Source organism: Ostrea edulis, chromosome 4 (assembly GCF_947568905.1).
Source record: "Ostrea edulis chromosome 4, xbOstEdul1.1, whole genome shotgun sequence".
In the NCBI taxonomy this organism is placed as follows: Eukaryota; Metazoa; Mollusca; class Bivalvia; order Ostreida; family Ostreidae; genus Ostrea; species Ostrea edulis.
Window position 1 is genome coordinate 88184509 of NC_079167.1, and position 21277 is coordinate 88205785.

Here is a 21277-nt window from a genome sequence, read left to right on the forward strand (position 1 = left end):
TTTTCGCACCTGTGACTTTGTGCTTGTGGACGGTTTTTTTCTCGTTCAGGAACTGGTACACTTTATAGGCATCTTTGCCCTTCCTCTGACCTTGGTCCTTCAGTTGCCTCACGTCGGGCAGACTGTTCAAAGCACATCGGAAGTTGGCCTTCCATCTCTTTGGGTCTGGTTCATCCCCATCAACGAACTTCCCTGAATTTGCAACACTTAAGCATTATGACTCTGGATGTCAAGTACGGAAAAGGGCTTTAAAATAACAAGTTTTGTTTACTGGGTTACAAGTATAGATTTAAAGCTAACGCTGTAGGTCATGTTTCACATACTTGAAATTGCACAACAATTGTTTTGTGAAACATTGTTACTGGTTCAGTGAGTTATCAATATTAATGTACCCGTATGTTTGGCCCATCTTTCGAAGAGGCTGGCGTCCACCTCTGGGTCCCAGCCTTGGCGCGCAGCGTGCCTCCATGAAATCCGGAAAGTTTCATAATGCCGAGACTCCCAGGAAAATCCCGCAACATTTTCGTTGTTTAGGAGATTAACTAACCATGGTCTCATTTTCTGGCGCTCGATGGGTCGTATTGGTTTCCTCTGGGTAATAACGGGCTGGCTATGCTTTTTCTGAACCATCTGCAAACAGAATTATTATTGCATAATCTAAATAACTTAAATCAGCGGGTTTAGCAGGGAGGGGCAATCTAGACCACACCGGCGGACCACTTTGAAGGGGGAAAAAATCTTGATCTACCATTGAAAAATAATAACAATACTGAGGGCGGATTCAGAAATTTTCATGTCAGTTTAAAAAAAGGTGTTCTAGACCCCCAGAAGACAAAACGTTATAATTTTGTGTTTAAAATGTTCAAACAAAGGCGGGGGGGGGGGGGTGACCTCCATTCTAAAATCCGCCACTACATATGTAGATATGACAGGTACACATTTAACTGATATGACGACTTATCGGCACGAAGAGATGGCACGTAGGTAGGTCATTTCAAATTTCTCAACAAGGAAGTTTAAATCGAATATATGGCAACCCGCCAAAATCAATGCGGGTAGCAGGCCAATGTACTGAGTCAGCCATCCGTGCAACGATAGTCATAGTGCATAAACTGCAGAAAAATAGAGTATGTTGTTTATCGATGACTACGATGTCACCCTGGACGAACAGTTATCATATGCAACTTAAACGGTTGCGTATTTTGAAAATACAAAGGTATATTGCATGTTTTGCATCTGCCCTTATAACATGTAAACACATTGTATATCTTCCCATGTCTTTGTTATTGTATTAATCAAGTACTAGTAATTGATAATTTGTGATGCCTGACAGCATTTGAAAATAAGGAATCTACGTGTATATATACCCCATAGCGAATAGTCACATACCCGTAATATGTACATAGGCCTACATAAATGTAGACAAAAAATAAATCATGCAAACCACAAACTCAGACTACACAAAACAACACTTGCACGAGTACGTATAAATGCAGAAAAGAACAGGGATGACGATATATTTTAAAATCGGCTGCATGCACTGACAAGGAAATTTTTTTGGGGTCAAAACACCGACCTGTATTGGACGTTATAAGTGCTTGTGCAGTAATTAGTTTGTTTTTCTTTTCTTTTCATAATCAACATTTATAATAAAAGCTTACTTTAAGTTTTAATTCTATATCTTTGCTTTTCTGTTATTTCTTTTTCAATGTTTTGATGCAATACACACAAATGAAACATGACCCAGTTTCTAGTTCACTTTCCGAAAATAAGAATAAACATTGCATGCAGAAATAAAGCTCGATTTAATTTAAAACAGTAGATGTGCATCGTCTTACCTTTACAATATATGACTGTATCCACCCAAATTAAGTTTTAATATTCACAGTAGTATTTCATTCATGTACAACCTAAGCAGTTATGAGTAAACGTTCTTCGGCTGTCAATGTTTAATATGCAATCGGCTGGTCACATGACCGCAACTTCTGGGAATTCCAGACGTTTACTCGGAATATGAATCTATTTTTATACACACTCATGAAAGCACAATTTGATAGCCGACACATATTTTTAAAGGTTGTTTATGAAACAAAATCCTTTAATGCATTGAGACACAGCGCTTTAAAAACATTCGATAATCATAGCCCTGCATACGCTGCACAATAATGACAGCAGCTAAAAATAGCCAGGGAACCCCAAATAGAAATAGAAATAGAAACCAAAACTACTAGTATCTATTTTTGATAACATAAAAATCCCCGCTATGAATAACGTAAACATAAGATATATTTATGAATGTAGAATAATATGAATTGAATGAAATAGGAACAAGATGGTTGCGTACTAATGCCATAAAGCAATATAAAACAATAATTGTAACATATTATTATATAAATCATATCATAGAACTTATTTATGATTCAGTAATGCAAAGTGTGCTCCTATAAAATCTGTCTTTCACAAGCAGAAGATAATGTGTATAATGCATAATCATAATGTACAACGAATTTAAGATTATACGATACAACCACCAATAAACCTCAAGACACGTGTACAGTCTTTGTATTGCAAGCCAAAAAAAAAAGGGGGGGGGTGGCTGCAATAGGAGATCAATTGTTCACTGTACACTAGGCCTATATGCATCATCTACATACGGTATGTTACAACGTACAGGTGTAGATTAGTATGCCTGGCCAGTGGGTGGGGTATTATTTCAGTAACAGCATGACACAGCGTGCAAACCTTCAGGAGAGGCTTTTCATGAATTTCAATAAAACGGGTTTTACTTTTGTTCTCAGTGACCAATCACATTGTAAGAATGATGTAGTGTGGTCATCCAAACTTTATATTGAAACCTTACGGCCAATCAGTGAGTGAAGCCCGCTAGATCAGGAGAAGTATTATATGTAGATGGTCATATTCATTTTTAAAAATGTAAATAATAATTATATACATTGTGTATCTGGTGCACTAAATGATACCTTTTGTAGACTTGACTGTACTTCTACATATAATATCATGGCGATTTGTATGTTGTTTTACTCATATATGTAACTTACCCTGGGTACCGTATTTCTGCATAGGAGAGGGTGCCACCTTCTCTCCCCCCCCAACCCCCCCCCCCCCCCAACCCCGCCTTCATTTTACACAAGCTACATTCGACCAGATCAGCTTATCATTGGCATTAAGGTTTTTTTTAAGTTAGAACATTTTTTGTCAAAAGGCATGCAGCAATTTAATTTGCTTCTTTCTATAACCCTAAGCAAAGAATATAAAAATAAAATGCATTTTGTCTTAATTTCTACACATTTCTACATATGGAACAAGTTCTTTCATATATTATTGATAATGATAATAATTTATTCCAATCAAGGGCCCGCGAAAGGCAGTCATTGCATAATGAATTAGTACATATATACGTAAGTAAATACTATAAACACCGTCATTGTAACACACACACACACACAGAGAGAGAGAGAGAGAGAGAGAGAGAGAGAGAGAGAGAGAGAGAGAGAGAGATGTACATGTTTCTAAAATTGCTTTAGTTGAAGGAATGCAATAATTTAGATAGTAAAAACCTTCAGTCTTCATTCATTTACTCTGCCAGCGCATCTGAACGTGGCAATGTGTTCTGAAATGGTGCAAAACTTGTTCCGATAATACTGAATAATTATCTTTGTACATTACGTTTACAGATTATTTCCCCCTCTATCAGCCTACATGTTCATGTATACATATGTGCATTTTGTAACAACATATTTTTTTTCATCAATAATATTTTCAATTGGTACTAATTATTTCGATTCCGACCATCAAGGCTTGCGTCCGTGTGATATGTAAATATTTTAGATCTACCCATTTTCCTAATTTTCACACTAAAACAAGAAGTGTATCTGTATGTGTTTCTTAATCACTAAAAATTCATAGTATCATGATTGGGGGAGGGTGTTGCGCCACGTGTAAGTAAGAAACTAAGCCTGCGACTCGACGCAATGCATGTACATGATGCGACACAAGAGGGGTAACTCGTACGTGCCGTGCGGACAAACTTGTGTGCGCTTTCTCTCTCTCTCTCTCTCTCTCTCTCTCTCTCTCTCTCTCTCAGTAGCGGATCCAGAGGAGGATTCCGGGCGTCTGACCCCCCTCTTCGTTAAAAAAAAAAATGCAAAAGGTAAAAATAATGCATTTTGAGGGTGAACCCCCCTCTAAAATCCAAAATTTTTGGTAGACACACACCCCTTTCAAAAATTCCTGGATCGGCCTCTATCTCCCCAACTCATTTCTCGACGAATCCAGTGTGCTTTCCTTAGAATGGAGGCATAGTGGGCTTGGAACAATGTGTTTTCCTTAGAATAGAAGCGTAGAGGGCATTGGGCTATGTCTCCGTCTTCTCTCTCTCTCTCTCTCTCTCTCTCTCTCTCTCTCTCTCTCTCTCTCTCTCTCCCTCCCCCACCACGTGCAAACCACCCTGCAACACCCTATATCTTAAAACAAGAGGCTCACAGGCCTTATCGGTCTCCAGAGTACTAGTGAAAAAGAATCAATACTTCCATGGGCTATGTAATCTGGAATAGATTTCCTGTTCTGAATATCTAAGCTAAATTCTAATGTTCAGCAACAGTATAAAACAAGATGTGTTCTTAAATCTTCACTGCCCTCAAAAGTGCATACACCGATGAAAGGCTTTACATAATATGATAGGTGTATTTACATTAAAACATAAAAAGATACAACTAATTTGGACCCATCCTATAGAGTCAAAACCTTGGGTTGAGAAATTCACCATTTTTTGTACATTCTTTTCTGCTATTCCTAAGTATGCATTTAGATCTTATACAGTATCAGCAAACTTAAACATAAATACTAAGTTTGGCCCCACCCTGGGGTCAGAACCCCTACCCCTGGGATCATTAGATTTACAATTTTGGTAAAGGACTACCTGTTCTTTCTAAATATCAATTTAGTTTCAATTTAGTATCAATAGCACTAAAGAAGATGTTATATGAGTGTTTTACACGTAAACATTATATACCAAGTTTGGTCCCACCCTGGGACAAGAACCCCTACCCCGGGGATCATGAAATCAACAATTTTGGTAGAGACCTTCCTACTTTACATCACTATGCATTTAGTTTTTCTTACACGTGTGCGGTTCTTGAGATGAAGATTTTTGAAAATTGGTCAATTTTGGGCAAGTTTTGCCCCCATCCCTAGGGCCCCAGGGGTGCTGAAGTCCTGAAATTTACAATTTATGCCCCCCCCCCCCTTTTGTCCCAAAGATGCTTCATACCAAATTTGAAAAGAATTGGATTGGTAGTTATCAAGAAGAAGTGAAAAATGTTCAATTGTTAACACACGACGCACGACGACAACCAATTACAATAGGTCACCTGAGTAAACGCAGGTGACTTCAAAATTGTGGTTATTTGACACAGGTGCTGATTTCTACGTAATATTCGACAAAGACTTTTTTGCATAGGTATTTGACAATGTTTTGCTTTTACATAGTTATTCGACAATGTATTGTTTTTACAGTTATACGACATTTTTTGGTGCTTTTTCATAGTTATTTTACAGTGTGTTGCTTTTACACAGTTATACGACAGTGTGTTGCTTTACGACAGTGTGTTGCTTTTTCATAGTTATTTGACAGTGTGTTACTTTTTCATAGTTATACGACATTGTGTTGCTTTACATAGTTATTTGACAGTATGTTGCTTTTTCATAGTTATTTGACAGTGTCTTGCTTTTTCATAGTTATTTGACAATGTGTTGCTTTTACACAGTTTTACGACAGTGCGTTGCTTTACGACAGTGTGTTGCTTTACATAGTTATTCGACAATGTGTTGCTTTGCTTGCTTATTCGACACAGGTACTATGTGTTGCATCATCACCTAATACAGTGGCTTTTGGGCATATGATAGGAAAGGAGAGGGTTAAGCCCAAGCTCACTACTCCTTCATCCTAAAGAGATCACTATTCATAATAGATTTGTTAGTTAACGAAAGTGTATAGATATCCCCTGTATTTAGTCAATATCCCTACATTTAAGTGTATATATACCCTGTATTTAGTCAATACCCCTACATTTAAGTGTATATATACCCCCTGTATTTAGTCAATATCCCTACATTTAAGTGTATATATATTTATATATCCCCTGTATTTAGTCAATATCCCTACATTAAAGTGTATATATACCCCATGTATTTAGTCAACACCCCTACATTTAAGTGTGTATATGCCCCCTGTATTTAGTCAATACTCCTACATTTAAGTGTATATATACCCCTGTATTTAGTCAATATCCCTACATTTAAGTGTATATATACCCCCTGTATTTAGTCAATACCCCTACATTTAAGTGTATATATACCCCTGTATTTAGTCAATACCCCTACATTTAAGTGTATATATACCCCTGTATTTAGTCAATATCCCTACATTTAAGTGTATATATACCCCCTGTATTTAGTCAATACCCCTACATTTAAGTGTATATATACCCCTGTATTTAGTCAATATCCCTACATTTAAGTGTATATATATCCCCTGTATTTAGTCAATATCCCTACATTTAAGTGTATATATATCCCCTGTATTTAGTCAATATCCCTACATTTAAGTGTATATATATCCCCTGTATTTAGTCAATATCCCTACATTTAAGTGTATATATACCCCCTGTATTTAGTCAATACCCCTACATTTAAGTGTATATATACCCCTGTATTTAGTCAATATCCCTACATTTAAGTGTATATATATCCCCTGTATTTAGTCAATATCCCTACATTTAAGTGTATATATACCCCCTGTATTTAGTCAATACCCCTACATTTAAGTGTATATATACCCCCTGTATTTAGTCAATACCCCTACATTTAAGTGTATATATACCCCCTGTATTTAGTCAATACCCCTACATTTACGTGTATATATACCCCTGTATTTAGTCAATATCCCTACATTTAAGTGTATATATATGTATATACCCCCTGTATTTAGTCAATACCCCTACATTTAAGTGTATATATACCCCTGTATTTAGTCAATATCCCTACATTTAAGTGTATATATACCCTGTATTTAGTCAATACCCCTACATTTAAGTGTATATATACCCTGTATTTAGTCAATACCCCTACATTTAAGTGTATATATACCCCTGTATTTAGTCAATATCCCTACATTTAAGTGTATATATACCCCCTGTATTTAGTCAATACCCCTACATTTAAGTGTATATACCCCCTGTATTTAGTCAATACCCCTACATTTAAGTGTATATATACCCCCTGTATTTAGTCAATATCCCTACATTTAAGTGTATATATACCCCCTGTATTTAGTCAATACCCCTACATTTAAGTGTATATATACCCCTGTATTTAGTCAATACCCCTACATTTAAGTGTATATATACCCCCTGTATTTAGTCAATACCCCTACATTTAAGTGTATATATACCCCCTGTATTTAGTCAATACCCCTACATTTAAGTGTATATATACCCCTGTATTTAGTCAATATCCCTACATTTAAGTGTATATATACCCCTGTATTTAGTCAATACCCCTACATTTAAGTGTATATATACCCCCTGTATTTAGTCAATACCCCTACATTTAAGTGTATATATACCCCCTGTATTTAGTCAATACCCCTACATTTAAGTGTATATATACCCCCTGTATTTAGTCAATATCCCTACATTTAAGTGTATATATACCCCCTGTATTTAGTCAATACCCCTACATTTAAGTGTATATATACCCCTGTATTTAGTCAATACCCCTACATTTAAGTGTATATATACCCCTGTATTTAGTCAATATCCCTACATTTAAGTGTATATATACCCTGTATTTAGTCAATACCCCTACATTTAAGTGTATATATACCCCTGTATTTAGTCAATATCCCTACATTTAAGTGTATATATACCCCCTGTATTTAGTCAATACCCCTACATTTAAGTGTATATATACCCCCTGTATTTAGTCAATATCCCTACATTTAAGTGTATATATACCCCCTGTATTTAGTCAATACCCCTACATTTAAGTGTATATATACCCTGTATTTAGTCAATACCCCTACATGTAAGTGTATATATACCCTGTATTTAGTCAATATCCCTACATTTAAGTGTATATATACCCCCTGTATTTAGTCAATATCCCTACATTTAAGTGTATATATATCCCCTGTATTTAGTCAATATCCCTACATTTAAGTGTGTATATATTTATATACCCCCTGTATTTAGTCAATACCCCTACATTTAAGTGTATATATATTTATATACCCCCTGTATTTAGTCAATACCCCTACATTTAAGTGTATATACCCCCTGTATTTAGTCAATACCCCTACATTTACGTGTATTTATACCCCTGTATTTAGTCAATACCCCTACATTTAAGTGTATATATACCCCCTGTATTTAGTCAATATCCCTACATTTAAGTGTATATATACCCCCTGTATTTAGTCAATATCCCTACATTTAAGTGTATATATACCCCCTGTATTTAGTCAATACCCCTACATTTAAGTGTATATATACCCCTGTATTTAGTCAATATCCCTACATTTAAGTGTATATATACCCCCTGTATTTAGTCAATATCCCTACATTTAAGTGTATATATACCCCCTGTATTTAGTCAATATCCCTACATTTAAGTGTATATATACCCCCTGTATTTAGTCAACACCCCTACATTTAAGTGTATATATATTTATATAACCCCTGTATTTAGTCAATACCCCTACATTTACGTGTATATATACCCCCTGTATTTAGTCAATACCCCTACATTTACGTGTATTTATACCCCCTGTATTTAGTCAATACCCCTACATTTAAGTGTATATATATTTATATATCCCCTGTATTTAGTCAATATCCCTACATTTAAGTGTATATATATTTATATATCCCCTGTATTTAGTCAATACCCCTACATTTAAGTGTATATATATAATTATATCCCCTGTATTAAGAAGAAAGGGGAGGACAATTTCTAGAAAAATTCACATTGTTATATCAGGTTTCTTTAGTTATTTTCAGTCGTATATAGCGTTGTATCGCCTGACAAAAACTTTCCTTTTCATTGGAGTAATTTAAAAATAATTATACAACAACCACTGGTCATATGACATGTATTATATTTCTAACTGGTCATGATACAAGTAAGTTATTGTATATTTACTTCGGTGTATCTTGATTTATTTGGACGAAGGGCGGTGACGAGTGCGAAGTACGAGTCTCCGCCCTTCGTCCAAATAAATCAAAATACACCGAAATAAATATACAATAACTATTACTTGAATTTTTCACATTTTCATATCGAACCCATGAATTATTGCCTACAATGTTGAAATTAACATTCAAAGTTGGTCTAAACGGCATTTTCCTTTGTTGTTGTTTTATTACATATTTTGATAGGTTACAATCTTTTAAGAACAATTTACAATAGTATTATTTTACGAACACTCTTGCCTTAGGGTCGAAATTAAAAAAACAACAACACACATACACAAAAATATCAGGGGGGGGGGGTGACTTTGAAAACCTTGTTCGTATTTACACAGGTAATTACTTGTGCTTAGAGTTGCTCAGTCTGAAATACCATGACGTTTAAATTAGACAGTTTCAACGAATTGTTTTGACGGACTACCAGTCGGGTTAAATGTCGGATGGATTTCGAATTTGTTACAAACTAGATACTAGTGTACTAAATATTGTGAAATATTGAAAATGTTTGTAAATGCGCTCTATTGTAAGCCGCATCGTAAAGTAAGTACATGTATACCCCTTTATTTATCTTTTTTTTAAAAACTGTTGTAACCACTCTTCAAAACTATGTAAGTGTATATCACATTTGATAACTTGCTAGGGTATCTATTATTAGATTATGGTGGTACAGTGTATCAATAAATAAAAAGGATCGCAAAGATTGACTCAAAACAGGATTTAGAGGGGGTGCAGCCGGCGCCCCCCCCCCCTAAAATTTTCAAATTTAAGGTAAATCGCGGTATCTTGTTTCGGAAAATGTACTAAACGATAAAAGAAGGAATAATTTCTTCCACTCCCGGAGAAATAAATGACAAAATCCTTTGATTTCTTGAATTACTTTATTGGGAGAACTTAATTTTTTCCAAAACACCCTTAAAATTTGGGTCATTTTATTAATTTCACCATATTAAAATGATTGAAAATAGTACAAATGACTTAATAGAAATATTTCAAGCCCCATAAAATCTGTAAAATCCAGGATCTTGCAGGGGCTTTGCCCCCTGGACCCCCACCCACTGCCTCATAAAGTCCCCCCCCCCCCCGTAACCACAATTCCTGGATCCGCCCCTGCAAAATATAGCTGCCATTTTCATGTATGATGCATGATAATTTTTCGATTTTGGTAAGCGCATTCTAATAAAAAAGTAAATAAATAAATAAATAAAGGCATATTCAATGCAGTAAGAATGGAACTGATTAATAGGTATTTGGATAATTATGTTGATCAACAGTACTGTTCTTTTAATTTGTCTTTCATGGATTCATCAGAATTAAAACCCGATCGCGACACCCACTGCAACTGCTTTATTCACACGATTTCAAGCGCTGATGTCTTGGCTCCGCCTGCTACGTTCTGACTGGACGATGGTCAGTCAAAACAATTCCTTGAAACTTCTTCCAATAATGTACATGGCTCCATCCGGGGCATAGTCGTATGTGGATAAAAAGGTTAAAATCTTGCAGGGAAGGGGTCTTGTGATTAAAACTGGATAAACACTATGTCTCTATTAATGGTGTTGTTATTTGCCGATTCGGACTTTGAAGGTCTCCAGTGAATTATCGGCATCCACGATGTACTGTAGCAAGGAGTGAGGGAGGTAATGGCTGGGGGAAATGAATCCTGGTAGCTTTTGATATGACAGAAGGATTGTTGGAACCGTTTTGTATGACCTCTTGTTGATGTTCCTGTAGGCTGTAGAGGGATGGGTGGTTTGTCTATGATGTTGTTGACAATGTGATACCTCTTGTTGATGTTCCTGTAGGCTGTAGAGGGATGGGTGGTTTGTCTATGATGTTGTTGACAATGTGATACCTCTTGTTGATGTTCCTGTAGGCTGTAGAGGGATGGGTGGTTTGTCTATGATGTTGTTGACAATGTGATACCTCTTGTTGATGTTCCTGTAGGCTGTAGAGGGATGGATGGTATGTCTGTGATGTTGTTGACAATGCAGTACATCATGGTAACACGAGCCACATGTCTTCTGGATTGGAGGCTCTCTAGGTGCAGTTGTTCCATCATGACACTACTCTTTCTTCTGTAGTTAGTCACGATGAACCGAGTTGCTTGGTGGGGTTTGCTGGAGTTGTCCCACACTGTGGCAGCATATTCCACTTGGGAACAAGGCTCTTATAGCTCAGCTCCTTGAATTTCCTTGGGCAGCTGGCAATGTTTCTGCTAAAGAAAACTGTGGTATCACATGTATTTGCCTTCTTAGTCATATTATTAATGTGTTCCCTATGATAATTACTCCCAAGGTATTTCGCTGTGTCTATTTCCTGTAGTGTGTAGTAATCTTACGATGGTCAGGTACAATATTTCGTTTGTTTGTTATCCGGATGACCTCACACCTGTCTGGGTTGAAATTCATCATCCAGTCCTTCTCCCATTCCTGCAACCTCTTCAGGTCTTCTTGCAGTGATTTTGTGTCTTTCTCTGTTGATGGTAAGATATAGCATACAATTATCCGCAATAGAAACAATATGGGCCCAAGGACAGTGCCCTGGGGAACTCCTGATGTAACATTGGCTGGTTGTGATATTTCTCCAACTTATCAAAGGCTTTACTGAAGTCCAGCAAGATAGCATCGATTTATTATCTAGAGTTGAGTCCCTTGGCGAGGTCATGTACCGTATTGATGAGCTGGCTTTCGCAGGAACGTCATTTCCTGAATCCATGTTGTTCATCTGCTTAGATGTTGTGCCTTTCTAGGTGGTTGATGAGTTGACTATTTATAATATGCTCGAGCAATTTGTAACAGACTGAGGTTATCGACACTGGACGGTAATTAGAAGCTTTTGCTCTGTCTCCTTTCTTTAACAGCGTGTTGACAAAGCTGATCTGTCACTTTGCCTTGATTTATTGGGGCCCGAAAGATGATGGACAGTGATAGAGTTATTGATGTTGACATGGACTTCAGGAACCGAGATGATATTTGGTTTGGTCCACTGGCTTTGTTGGGATTAAGCCCTCCAGCAGTTTTTGCTCTCCATTTTCTGTAACTGTGGTATCTAGGGCTGAGGTGTATTGTGACTTGCCAAGGTCTGAACATGGTTCATGTCTTCAGTGGTAAATACTGATGCAAATTGATTCTTCAGTATGTCTACTTTCTCTTTTGGTGGTGAATGGAGAGTACCGCCGTCACGAAGTGGGGTTATTCCAACACCATCACACCTCTTGCTTTTCAAGTAAGAATATATCCTTTCGTTGTTTCCATCCTTAGATATCATCCTGCTAATTTAATTCTTGTATGATGATTTGCTTGTCTTTCTGTTCTGTTTTTGGATATGCGGGTTTTTGAGTACGTCTGGCCCTCCTGTGTGCTCGTTTCTTCTGTCTTCTTAGTCGTCGGATGTTTCTGTTACACCAAGGCTGGCTGGAACGTGTGGAAGTGTATTTAGATGGTACATATGCATGGATGGTACTTGTGCACTTTAATTTGAACGTCAGCCAGAGTGTGTCGACAGGTGTAGATGTTTCTGATTCTGCCTCTTTCTGTTGGAACTCTAAAGAGAAGTCGGCAAGTTCTTTTTCCATGGCTTGTAAATTTGCTTTGGACCAGATGTAGATAAGGCGTTTCACTGGTTGAGTTCTCTGAGCTGCAACGTTTGTATCCTCAAGGATTATGTCTTGGTGTTGCAGAACATTCATTAACCAAAGAGGGTCGGTTTGTTGCAAATATGTCCAAAATGTTGCTTTGGTGGGTAGGACAATCTACTATCTGCTGGCAGCCAATATCATTAATGGTGTCGATAAAATATTGGCTAATAATGGAAGGGTGATGATGATGTTCAATGGTGACATTTTTAAAATTGATATCTAGCAAGTTTGTGTCGCCTTCGATCCCGATAAGATTTTCCTTGTAAGTGGTGTGTATTATCTGCAGTGTGTTACAGATAATATTTTCCATGTAAGTGGTGTGTATTATCTTGTAGGTGGTGTGTATTATCTGCAGTATGTAGGTGGTGTGTATTATCTGTAGTGTGTAGGTGGTGTGTATTATCTGTAGTGTGTAGGTGGTGTGTATTATCTGTAGTGTGTAGGTGGTGTGTATTGTCTGTAGTGTGTAGGTGGTGTGTATTATCTGTAGTGTGTAGGTGTTGTGTATTATCTGTAGTGTGTAGGTGGTGTGTATTATCTGTAGTGTGTAGGTGGTGTGTATTATCTGTAGTGTGTAGGTGGTGTGTATTATCTGTAGTGTGTAGGTGGAGTGTATTATCTGTAGGTGGTGTGTATTATCTGTAGTGTGTAGGTGGTGTGTATTATCTGTAGTGTGTAGGTGGTGTGTATTATCTGTAGTGTGTAGGTGGTGTGTATTATTTGTAGTGTGTAGGTGGTGTGTATTATCTGTAGTGTGTAGGTGGTGTGTATTATCTGTAGTGTGTTGGTGGTGTGTATTATCTTGTAGGTGGTGTGTATTATCTGTAGTGTGTAGGTGGTGTGTATTATCTTGTAGGTGGTGTGTATTATCTGTAGTGTGTAGGTGGAGTGTATTATCTGTAGGTGGTGTGTATTATCTGTAGTGTGTAGGTGGTGTGTATTATCTTGTAGGTGGTGTGTATTATCTGTAGTGTGTAGGTGGAGTGTATTATCTGTAGGTGGTGTGTATTATCTGTAGTGTGTAGGTGGTGTGTATTATCTGTAGGTGGTGTGTATTATCTGTAGTGTGTTACAGTGATTGTGTATTATCTGTAGGTGGTGTGTATTATCTGTAGTGTGTTACAGTGATTGTGGTGTGTATTATCTGTAGTGTGTTACAGTGATTGTGGTGTGTATTATCTGTAGTGTGTTACAGTGATTGTGGTGTGTATTATCTGTAGTGTGTTACAGTGATTGTGTATTATCTGTAGTGAGGTACAGTGATTGTGGTGTGTATTATCTGTAGTGTGTTACAGTGATTGTGGTGTGTATTATCTGTAGTGTGTTACAGTGATTGTGGGGGTAATGTAGTGTTGTCAGTTGGCCTGTATACACTACATACTCTAATCGGTTTAGACGATTTGATGGAATGGACGCAGGAGCAAATTGTAATGGGATATCTGCTGCATCAATGTTCTGATTGGTGATGATGGCAACCCCTCCGTGTGAACTGTTTGGGGCAATCCCTCCTCATTGAAAGATTCCGTGGGGATCCGGGTTAGCATAGTTCCTCAGTACCCCTTGCTTGTCGTAAGAGGCGACTAAATGGGTCGGTCCTTCGGATGAGACTGTAAAAACCGAGGCCCCGTGTCACAGCAGGTGTGGCTCGATAAAGATCCCTTCCTGCTCAAAGGCCATATTTTAAAGCGCCGAGCATAGGCCTAAATTTTGCATCCCTTCTCCGGCAATGGTGACGTCTCCATATGATGAAAGATTATCGAGAGAAACGTTAAACAATATACAATCAATCAAACAATCCTCATTGATAGTAGGGTTAAGCCAAGTCTCACTGGCGAGTATGATGTCCGACGGGTTCAGAGTATTCAAGTATGCTTCAAAACTCCTCCCTTTTCGGTCGTATGCTTTGAAAATTGATGAAAATTATACGAACTTTCTCTTCAGAAATAGATGATTTACGTTGTTGTTGAGGTGCGGATGTTCTTAATGGTTGTTGGAAGAATTTTTTGAGATTGGATTTGGTCATCTTTAGTAGATGGGGTAGTGCTGCTGATACTGTTCTAGATCCAATCAAAATAATCAAATTCTGGAATCCCACAATTACAGCAATACCAGCTGATATCAGTTGCTTCTGATGGCTCGTGTACAGCTGTGTACGTGTCAAGGCAGTGGAACCAAACTTCGCATTCGGTGCATGCTACAGAACGAACTGTTTTAGACCATGGGGCGGCGTTCCCACAGATACCACATGGATATTTAGAGTCCCTGGTCCTAGGTTGGGGTGACAGTCTGAAGAGTTTAACAGCAGAAGGTAGAATACATAAGTCAGGTGGCCTTTCAAACATCATTTTGGGGTTTTCCAAAGTTCATTTTTACGTTCCCAAACACCTACGTAGAATCTTAGATCCTCCCAAGATTGTGTCTGGTGGTCTTCTGTTTGTTTGGTGATTGTTGTGTATGGTAATAAAACCCAAGATCAACACAAAAAGACACAGTTTGATTGGCATCAGAAGAATACTTAATGATTAATCTAGATCCTATGTTGGTATCCCTCCCCTCATGAAAAGATGCAAAAGATCGTTTTCATATCCAGCAGATGACATCGAATTCAAACTTCGGGGTTTTTCACAGTAAATGCGGTGATTGTTTTTTGCCATGGCTGGAATCGCGCATATCGTTCTTAATGATAAGTATGCCGTCATGAAGCCCGGTTCATTTCTGGTACCATAGTTTGGAATGCTTTCTTTTGTTAAAAGTGTGGGTTATCTGTACATAACCCACACTTTTCTTCAAACCCCGCCCACAAACTCGAAAAAACAACATCACTGTCCACTGTATGAAGTTCCTCCAGATTAAAATTGCCCATATCAAACACAGATAACTGACTCAGACTAAGTTCTCCAAATAAATATTCGCATCACTAAGTTCTCCAAATAAATATTCGCACTCAATCTCATTTGAAGCTTGAGACAAGATAATATCGTCAATGGTTTCGTCCCAAAGACTTTTTATTTCTATATTCTCCTGAAGTCGAGAGACAAGTGTAAGTAGAAATACGGGTATCATTTATAAAGATTTTTATAAAAGACCCAGTCACGTGATAAGAATGCGTTCGAGAGATAAACTTGTTTTGCAAACAGAGTAAACAGCGGCGGGTTACCTTTTTTTCGCTTATGTTTCACCGATTTTTTTTTTATTTATTGTTTTGACATGTAAATGCTTTTTCAGCCATTTTAGTCAAAATATGTATTACAATGAAGAATATCAAATAGGATTTTAAAAGAGTAACTACCATCATCAATTAAATATGCTGCTGAATTTTTAAACAGAAAAATGCACAAATATGGGTTCTTAGAATTTTGATTGTACTTAATTTCAATTCTTTGAAGCAGGTACCGGTACTAGAAGTCGGAAAATGGATAAATGTGAAATAAAAATACCAAAACCTGACCCCGTTTAAACATTTATGTGCATTTTAATTAAAGTTTGGGTTTTTTAAAAAAAATTATTAATGCTTATACATTTTTGGTGATAGGAAGCCATTTAAATAGAAAAATATGGTGCACAAAGTGTAATGTAAAGACCAAAAAAAAATTTTAAAAAATTGACACCATATTGTAAACAGGCGACTGTGCTTCCGAAGGCTATAATAAAATATAATGAATAATAGTAAACTATGGTACAAGTCACTTACCCCATATAATATTGTTGATTGTGTTCAGATACCCGATGGGCGTGGTCATAATGAACATGCTCATCGGGTATCTGCACATAAACCAACAATATTATATGGGGTAACTACTATATACCCTCGTGTATTTGGAATTCCCAGCCGTGAATATAAACATAGATTCATACGCATATTGTTAATTCACCTCATACTTACTATTGGTAAATATACCAGGTATATTGAAAGCAAAAACATTGGAAACTTTAAGTACTTGTGTATTGCTAATATCGCAATATTATGAAGGTGTTTAGGTAAACATATTACAGACGGGGGGAGGGGGGGAGGGGATAAAGTGTCGTGGTGTCTAGAAGACAATACGATACATTATGAAACAATCTCACGAAGGAGTCGCGGGAAACAATCCCACGGAGGTGTCGCGGTAAAGGATTTCACGAAAGGGTCGCGGGAAACAGTCTCACGGATGAGCCGCGAGAAACAATCTCATGAAGGGGTCGTGGGAAACGATCTTACGAAGGGGTCGCGGGAAGCAATCTCACGGAGGAGTCGCGGGAAGCAATCTCACAGAGGGGTCGCGGGAAACAATCTCACGGAGGGGTTGCGGGAAGCAATCTCACGGAGGGGTTGCGGGAAGCAATCTCACGGAGGGGTTGCGGGAAACAATCTCACGGAGGGGTTGCGGGAAGCAATCTCACGGAGGGGTCGCGGGAAACAATTTCACGGAGGAGTCGCGGGAAGCAATCTCACGGAGGGGTCGCGGGAAGCAATCTCACGGAGGAGTCGCGGGAAGCAATGTCGTGGACGAGCTATGGGGAACAATCTCACAGAGGGGTCGCGGGAAGCAATCTCACGGACGGGTTGCAGGAAACAATTTCACGGTGTGGTCGATGACATATTGATAAAAGTCAATCAGTTTATAACACCTGTAAATAGAACATTTATTTTACGATATTTTAGCTATAACATCACTCCCAGTCGAAGACAGTTGACAGGGTACACCGTGTCAAACCGTTACTTTGGGGGAGTCGCAAAAAAGAACGAGGGAGTCGCTTATAACGCCAAAGGGAGTCGATTTTCTTCGCTTCGAAATTCGCCGAAAGGTAGGTCATGCTTTTTTGTTGCATTTATAACTAGTATTTGCACAATTGCTATATTGCACGGAACAATACGATAAATAAGCTACATTTACATCGGAAGTTTGCAAGACTTAACCATCTGGTATGCTCAAACACTTCGGATCTATTTGCAGAATTCATAACTTTTGCTACATTGACGACAAAAAATATATGCATTAATGAATATTTAAGCAGTATGACTAGATAGTAGGTGATCTAAATGTATTATTATTTGACAATCTTTATTGCTTGACAATCAGAATTTGGAAAATACTCGTTTAAAGAATGCAAGGAGACGATTTCTTATTTCAATGCAAAGGTAACGGAGGGGGGAGTCGAACTTTGTTAATGATTAAGAAAGAGGGAGTCGCAAAATACTTTGGATTCAAAGAAAAAAATATGGTGCACAATATACGTTTACCTGTTTATTTGATATAAAGATACTTTTTAATGTATGTTTGCATGGATTATTTGATGATATAGATGGAAGAGCATGTTATGATTAGCGAGATGGTGGAAATAATACCACAACAGGCTTTTGAATGCGCAATTTGTAAAAAAGACTTATAAACTGAAAGGTAGTCTGCAGAGGCACCTACAGTCCCATAACGATGGAAATCAATTCCAGTGTCATTGTGGGAAATCATTTTCACAGAACTATTTACAGAAAAGACATTTTTAAAAAACCATGACGAAGCTAATAAAAAGAAACATTTGTGAAGTGTGTGGAGCTTCATATACAAGTTCATGCAGGGGCCTTTAGTGACCACAAGAAATTCAAACATAAAAATGAGAGATACTTGTGTACCCAATGTGAGAAGAGTTTCAAAGACACATACCAATTAAGGATGCATTTAGCAACTCATAATTTTGGAACAAGGCGAAATAAATCAAAACTACTTTGTATATTTGCTAAACATATTACGGTGAGTTAGTATGCTAAGTTTGGGTTCATTTCGTGAACATGGACTTATCACGAAAATGCGATTTTGCCTGATTTTTACGTGGAACCTTACTTAATGCCTTAACATTTCTTAGGGCATCATCCAAAAGGTCGTAATCATGAGGTAATGGTTCGGTTCTCGTTCCCAGCTCCGCATCTGGCGTCAAACCTATGATATGTACAGTGACTGTTCCTTTGCCAAGTGCCCGGCACTAGTGTCGTTTAAAGTCCTTTACCGGTATTTGTTGACGACTCATACGAGTGAAAAAATCTCGCAAGGGACGACTGATCAAAAGGTATCTAATATGTGTGACCTTGACTAACTTTCAAGGTCTAATAATTCATTAGATACCTTGTTCATAGAAACTTCGTCTTGATACAAAAATGTCTATGCCCAACTGCCCTAATACCAGTTCAACGTTTGTATATATTTAAAATCTTTTTGTAAAGCTAATATGATGAATTGTTGACTTTTTTATCATCACAGTTTTTATGGTAAAGGTAAACCCGACAATGTGTGAAGTACTATTTATCAGTGACGTAACACCCCCAATGTGACGTAGGTCATGACGTGTAACAACTTATTCAAAGCTTGTAAAGTCTCAGGCTGTCAAGACCTGTTTCATTCTTGGTCCAAGAGTAGACACTATCGTATCAGTGTAAGATCAACCTTCCGCACAGTTTTAACTTTGATTATATTTCACAATGTATGCCCAGACGGACGAAAGAAAGGCATTTTTCGAAACAGTGCACGAAGAAGCAAGGAATGCAGGAAAAAAGGGATGGGGAGCACTAAGTTTTCTTGTTAGACTCAAAGGGCAATTTTTTAAGAAATATCCTCTTCCAACAAGTATACCTAATATCCCAACTTCGAATATTCGAAAAGATGCTGTTTCCTCAGAGCTTTATCCAAATGATGCTCCTTCTGAGCTTATCCCGATTCAGATATATGGTGATGGGAATTGTTTATTCAGAACTCTCTCTTTTTTGTGTTTGGACATGAGGACAATTTTAAGGAAATGAGGGTACGAATTGTGTTTGAACTTGTTTCAAACCTGAAGCGCTACACGAATGAAAACACTTTAGTGACCATGTCCACAAACAAAAGTTCACTTCAATATGTCTTCGAAAGTTCTCTGTCAGAAGAGTGTTTAATTACTGGTGATTTGATTGCTTCGTTACAAAAGGAAACAATAAAAACAACCCAGAACGGTTACTATTCAACAAGAACTTGATACATTGTCAGAATGGGTTAAAAGCATAAGAGGGATATTAAAATCCCGCATTAGACACATGAAAACAAAAGTACGTACCATCTATCCTTCTGTGTTTAGTAAACCAGAAGTGATAAAAGAATTAGATAGGTTACATGAGGAATATGTTTTGGTTCCAGCTGACAAGGTTAGTAACAACATTGTCTTTGTTTGCAAGGCTCATTATTACAACTGTATTTTAAACGAACTTGGCATTAATTCCACTTTTGGTAATCATACTTATACTCCAACTGCCCTTTCAAAAGACGAAATTCTTCAAAACCATGTTTCAGTTTTAGACACATTTAATATTCCAGTCAATGGGTCGAATGAATATGAGTTACCGTACCTATACTGGATTCCTAAACTACATAAAAACCCTTACAAACAAAGATACATTGCTGGATCCAGTAAGTGCTCTACCAAGCCCCTATCTTTGCTCCTCACGAAAATGTTAACAGCTGTGAAGGAGAAACTTCAAACTTTCTGTGCGACTACATATGCCAGAAGTGGTGTTAATCAAATGTGGATTCTAAAAAATTCTAAAGAACTTTTAGTAAACTTGAAATCGCAGAATTTTCCCCAAATCAATAGCATTAAAACCTATGACTTTTCAACACTATACACGACCATTCCTCACGATAAATTAAAGACCAGACTTTTTGACATCATAGACAGTTGCTTCTTCAACAAAAACGGAAAACGGAAATATTCATATCTAGTGATCAGTCATTCAAAAACTTACTTTGTTAAACACCACTCTGATTCCACGCACAAGTACTCTGAAGTTGAAATAAAAAATATGCTAGAGTTCCTCATTGACAATATCTTCGTGGTCTTTGGTGATCAGGTCTTCCAACAGTCTGTTGGAATTCCCATGGGCACGAATTGTGCTCCTTTGTTAGCTGACCTGTTTTCATATTCATATGAAGCAGAATTTATTCAAAAACTTCTACGTGAGAAGAAAAAATCTCTCGCTGTGACCTTCAATTCGACTTTTAGATATATCGATGACGTTTTGTCTATTAACAATGATAACTTTCATTCATATGTCGATTTGATATATCCCTGTGAGCTGGAAATAAGGGACACCACAGAGTCGTCCACTTCTGTTTCATACTTAGATATTTTATTGAAAGTAGACATTAACGGCAAACTAACAACTCAACTGTATGACAAACGGGATGATTTCAGCTTCTCCATCGTCAACTTCCCACATTTATGTAGCAATATTCCATTATCACCTGCATATGGTGTTTATATATCTCAACTGATTCGATATGCAAGAGCTTGTTCTGGGTATAGTCAGTTTTTAAATCGAGGTAAGCTACTGACAAACAAGTTGATGGTACAGGGATTTCAACAGTCTCGATTG

General features: G+C 37.5%; 1 protein-coding gene and 1 long non-coding RNA gene across 5 annotated transcripts in view; one reads left to right on the plus strand and one right to left on the minus strand.

The window, feature by feature from the left end:
* LOC125668240 (interferon regulatory factor 1-like) overlaps positions 1-21277 on the minus strand; it is a 31093-nt gene that overhangs the window by 2544 nt on the left and 7272 nt on the right. For 2 of the 4 annotated variants that reach the window (XM_048902095.2, XM_056164140.1), the window contains exons 1-3: positions 1839-2579; positions 393-630; positions 10-192 (exon numbers count right to left, since the gene is read on the minus strand). In XM_048902095.2, the coding sequence (XP_048758052.2) occupies positions 10-192; positions 393-630 (421 nt within the window). In that variant the 5' untranslated portion in view covers positions 1839-2579. Of the gene's footprint in view, positions 1-9; positions 193-392; positions 631-1838; positions 2580-21277 lie in introns of those variants that run through there. The other 2 variants (XM_056164139.1, XM_048902094.2) reach the window with 1 other exon arrangement.
* LOC125668243 (uncharacterized) lies at positions 15512-18608 on the plus strand. The gene is made up of 2 exons (XR_007367512.2): positions 15512-17691; positions 18190-18608. It is a non-coding gene; the product is annotated as an uncharacterized LOC125668243 (long non-coding RNA).